General features: G+C 33.3%; 1 protein-coding gene across 2 annotated transcripts in view; it reads left to right on the top strand.

Annotated features, from left to right (window-relative positions):
* LOC125031746 overlaps positions 1-2,582 on the top strand; it is a 7,128-nt gene extending 4,546 nt beyond the window's left edge. Inside the window, exons 3-5 of one of the 2 annotated variants that reach the window (XR_007115510.1) lie at positions 237-558; positions 712-832; positions 1,941-2,582. Coding sequence is in view for 1 of the 2 variants with exons in the window: in XM_047622674.1 (XP_047478630.1) it covers positions 237-558; positions 1,941-2,000 (382 nt within the window). In the remaining variant the exon portion in view is untranslated. The remainder of the gene's footprint in view (positions 1-236; positions 559-711; positions 833-1,940) is intronic. The other variant, XM_047622674.1, reaches the window with a different exon arrangement.
* Positions 2,583-5,000: the final 2,418 nt, after the last annotated feature.

Raw genomic sequence — 5,000 nt, 5'->3', positions numbered from 1 at the left:
CCATTCAGCAAATCTTAACCAATATAGAGTCATATTATTGACCCATAATAAAATGGGTGCAAAGTTTTAGTTTTAGTGGTTTCAGTGTGTTATTTTTCTATACTGCTTAAATATTTAGTGTGATAAGTGGCTTTTCTCTATTAGTAGAATATCTAAAGAAAAGGGATTATAAAAGCACAATTTTTTCTAGACCGCCTAATATATAGAATAATATTTTCTCTTCTTTGCTTTGACAGAATGGTTATGGATTCCAAAGAAAGATCACTGTCATCATCAAATGCTTCTGACTATGCCAGTGCCGAGCGCCTCAAGCCTCCTCCATCGTGCATTAACACAGAAAGAAAGACTATTAAGTTAGGTGGTTCCAACAAGACTTCTGCATCTAACATGGACTTTATTGTGGTTAAGAGAAGAAGTTCAGAAGATAGTGACCATGGACCAGAAAAGTTGAGAAAATTGTCAGGAGATAGAGACTCGGAGCAGAATAAAAGAAAAGATAATGAGCCTCATGAAAATTCCAAAAAGATGAGAAAAGATACAGAGGATGAGAATGATAAGGTAAGACTTGTAACTTGGTTTTCTATTGTTAGAACTGTTGATTTTTAAGTCTGGTGTATGGTTTCTTATATTGGAAACAGATTGATTTGTTCCAAGAAATATATATTGAATGATTTATAGTTGTTGACTTTCTATTATACTTATATTTTACAGACATGGAAATAATGATTTAACCCATTGGATCTGGGTGCTTTGCTGCCAGCACGCGGCCCAAAATCCAGGCTTTAGGCTTACTTGATTGGCAACTCTCCCGGATGTGTGGTTTATAGGCTGGGTGCTTTTTTTTTTTTTTCTTTTCTTTTCTTTTTTTTTTCTTTTTTCTCTCCCAATATGAAATTTGTCAGTTGAAAAGCTATGTCAAGTTGGTAATACAATGCTTTCTTTGCATAGATTTCATCTCTAGGTAATCAATTAGTCTGTTCAATAACCATAACAATAAGGAAGATTTTGTTATTTAAGTAATTTTTTATTATATTTTTTGTAATATTCAATTTTCTGCATCCTCCATGGAGCTGGTGCTCTTCCAGTTATGGTTCATGAATGGTACATTCCACACTCAGTACGGATGAAATAATGCAAGAGCCACATTGAGTCTTAATTGCTATTTAAGAGCTTTGTGCACTCATGGCAAGCCATTCCCTTCTGCTGAAATTCTTCTGATGGCATGATTCCATCACCCCGTCCCCCAGCCAAATTTTTCCATGACAGCATGTTCACGTCACCAACCCCTCAAGTCTAATTTTTTCTTGACATGATGGTGATGTCACCCGGATCCAAGGGGTTAATTCATGGGACAGATATGATAAGGCTGCTTCAAGCAAATAATACATTTTTCATTTTGGGGTGGAGAGAGGTGTAAGCATAACCATTTAATATACATTAGGCTTTCAGTAAGGCTGTGAGATTAAAACATGAAAACACACAGGTTTGTAGTGAAAAACAGTTTGAAGAACAATGTTTTAGGATATTGTTGGTTGATTAAAAAAAGGTATTAGGCCTACTGTATTTCATGTTTGAAGTGTGAGATATTCATAATTGATAATACTAGGAAAAGCTTGTTATTTGAAGGTGTCTCTACATTTTGCCTTTGCAATTTTGTTTTTTCTCCAGCAGTGAGTAAGACATTTCATTTATCAGTAGATGTCATTTCTTGAGAACATTAGGCCTACTGCTCAAGAGTGTATCTTCTGTATATGATGACAAAATTGGTTATATGTACCATTGCAGTCAAGTTTAATATTTCATTAATCAATAGCAATGGCTGGGCTTTTGCTAGATAAACTGATTTCTTACATTTCCCAGGAATCTGAAGTGAAGTGTTTTATATCATATTTTTTTCAGGATATTTATTATCCTCTGTTAACGTTTTTTTCTTCCTTCAGACCTCACAGGAGAATGGGAAGAAAATGAAACATGACAGAAAACCCATCACATGGCCGTGATTTTGTCATTGGTATTTATTATAAGAGAATGCATTGATATAAGGCAGCAAGTAGGAAATGGAAACGACTGACAAGAGAAAATGTTTAGCCAGCTCTTTAGTATGGTGAAGGAAATAAATGCTGATAACACAATTTATAGAGTGGAACATAGAGTCTGCATCTGCTAAGAAGTGCTTTGGGGGGAAATTCAGTGATTGTGTATATATACACCAAAGCTTAGAAGAATATTCTTTACTGCTTAAACTTGTATAAGTAAGGAACTCATGCATAGAAACATTTCTCTAATAGCCAAAAAGCAAATATTTGTATAGTATGTCCATGATACTCTTTGAATATAGAACCCTACTTACAGGCTAGTGGTGGAAAATATTTTTGGGTTCTTTATAGTATACCTGTAATGCGGTTACTCTTTATTTTATTTTTAAGAATTGATTTAGACATGAATTACACAGCACTAATGGCTTATATAAATGAACTAATTGATGATTGCATTCTTGCTATTGGACAACAGGGATAATAGAACTGTAACTGTGCACCTACAACCCACTCATGTGATATGTAGAATAAAAACTTTGGAATGATTGAAAATTCTTGATTATTTCAAAGAACTCATCTTCTTTTGCTTACATTTCTCTATATTTATAGGTTTTTGTTACATACGAGGCAGTTTACCAAAGACAGAGTGCTGTGAGAGGACTCCTTTATCCCTTAAAAGATTCATATCTTAGAGTCTGTGGCTAATCTTTATATCATACAGTTGCATCTGTCCAATGTAAATCAGTATACACAAAAAAATTATTTGTATTTTGGGAATCTGCTGATCAAATTCTACATTATGAGATTTAAAAAGCATAATAGTCATTTACCAAGTTCAGTTTTCCCTTTGTTCTCTACAGGGCATATCAAAATATTGGATGCGTATCCTTTAGGAGTTAAAGGAACTGTTAACTGCTAAAATGCCTGAAAATAGGCAATTTTTTTTTTTTCTCAATTTTATCATGTAATGATATAATTCAACCCACTTTACTTTTCTTTAAGGTTGATTGAGAATTGAGAATAGTCTCCTTAAGAGGATATCACTTCAGAAAACTACACAGGTTTTGATTTATCTCTCTCATCTGTTTTTATTAAAAATTAATATATTTTGCTTCAAGAGAGCATATCCCAGAAATATATGAAAGATATAATTTTGAAATCCAGTAAATTTATGAAAAAGGTTTTTATTTGGTTAACCATTAACTTCAGCTCACAATTGGTCATTTGCAACTTATATGATTTACCTCAGTTTCCAGTACATTTTCTCAGTAGGTAGAGAACAAGAAGAGACACATGAAATATAGTATCAATAGATTATTAGTATTTTGTAAGGTGTATTAGAACTCTAACCACAAACAGTTTCTGTCCTAATGTTTAAACATGTAATTGGGTAACCTGATCATTGTCATACATACATGTATTGAAGGGAATATGTTTTTGATAAGTTAAAGGCACATTTACTCTTCAAGTAGATGATAATATAACTAGTAGTCCTTGTAGGAGCTACCAGTTGGTGCTTAGAATAATTTTGTAAGTGCCCATAGTGAAGTAGCCTTAGCTTTTCTGGGCAGAAAATTGTTTCCCAACTAAAGACAAGCTAACAATCTAAAGCATCAGCTGATGATACTAATAATGATTATAAAGATAATGATGATGATACTAAAACCAATGTGCATCTATTGTGGAAATATGCCTTTATACTTTATATAAGCAGATTAATTTTTTTTAACCTGTTAAAAAGTACTACTTACCATACCACAAAAAAAATTACCAAGTGAATTTCATGCACATGGTCAAAGAAAATCCATGGGCAAAAGCAGGCAGGTTGCCTGTTGATGAACTTTTTTCTTGTGTCCATGAGCACACCAAAGGAGTGCTTATGCTGGGGTTTGAGCCTAGAAGTGACTGGTAATATAATAATGTTACATATAGACCCTAAGGCATTATACGAAATTTGCCACAAGTAATTATTGTCAGTTGTCATGTCTATCCTGCCACCCAAAAAGTACTGTGCATCACATTTATTATACCAAGCATGGTCTTGTTGAGGATCCACTTTTGCTTCCGCCTGGCTTTAATTGTCCTTGTGGACAACATTACGCGAGTGCCCGCAAAGCCCAGCAGGCACTGCTCACTTTTGTTTTCGGGCTTAAATCTATTAATGGTACCCTTAACACTACTGGTACTGCTTTTGGCACAAGCAGCAATTCTGATCTTACATTTACTGACAGTACTGGCCACGTTTACATAAAATGATGTGTATCATAATTTGTGGAAAGGTGTTGTCACACAGTACTTAGCATAAAGAACTAGGCAGCATATTGAATGATAGAAATTTGCAGGTGATAGTTGTGTATTTGGATTTTAAGTGATTGTTTATTCCTTTTTCTTAGAGAAAAAGTTACAATTTTTATAATTATTATTATTATTATTATTATTATTATTATTATTTATTGTTATTTTTTTTATTTTTTAGGGAAATCTGCTCTCTTGTCAAATAATATACGAATGGCCAGCTTTACTCATCTGGTGAACTTTTTTTTTTTCTTTCTTTTTTTATAGTTATCTTCCACTCTAAAGTTTCAGAAGTCCTTGATGTTATTTTCTACTGAGAAAATCCTCTGCACATAAAGTAAAGAGTAGGTTTTCTGCATATTGCTATCTTATGTGCTTATATGGCTCATCAGTCTCCCTGTTGCTTTGGAACTTTTGCACTCTCTTTGACTTGCTGGGATTTACCATGCAAAATATATAGTTTTTAGTTTATTGAGAAAATTCTAGATTTTTGCGTGATTTTATTCATTTGGGGTGATAGGAGTGATAGAAACTCCATGATTTTTTAAGTATTCATGTATTTTGCAAGGGAGAAAAATTGCCAGATAAAAAATTGTATGGAGAATTTTGACATAGTTTGGACAAAATACATAAGTGGACATTTTTCTACCTGCAAACCATATTCAGTAT

Source organism: Penaeus chinensis, chromosome 13 (genome assembly GCF_019202785.1).
Source record: "Penaeus chinensis breed Huanghai No. 1 chromosome 13, ASM1920278v2, whole genome shotgun sequence".
In the NCBI taxonomy this organism is placed as follows: domain Eukaryota; kingdom Metazoa; phylum Arthropoda; class Malacostraca; order Decapoda; family Penaeidae; genus Penaeus; species Penaeus chinensis.
This window is presented reverse-complemented; position numbering and strand designations above follow the sequence as displayed.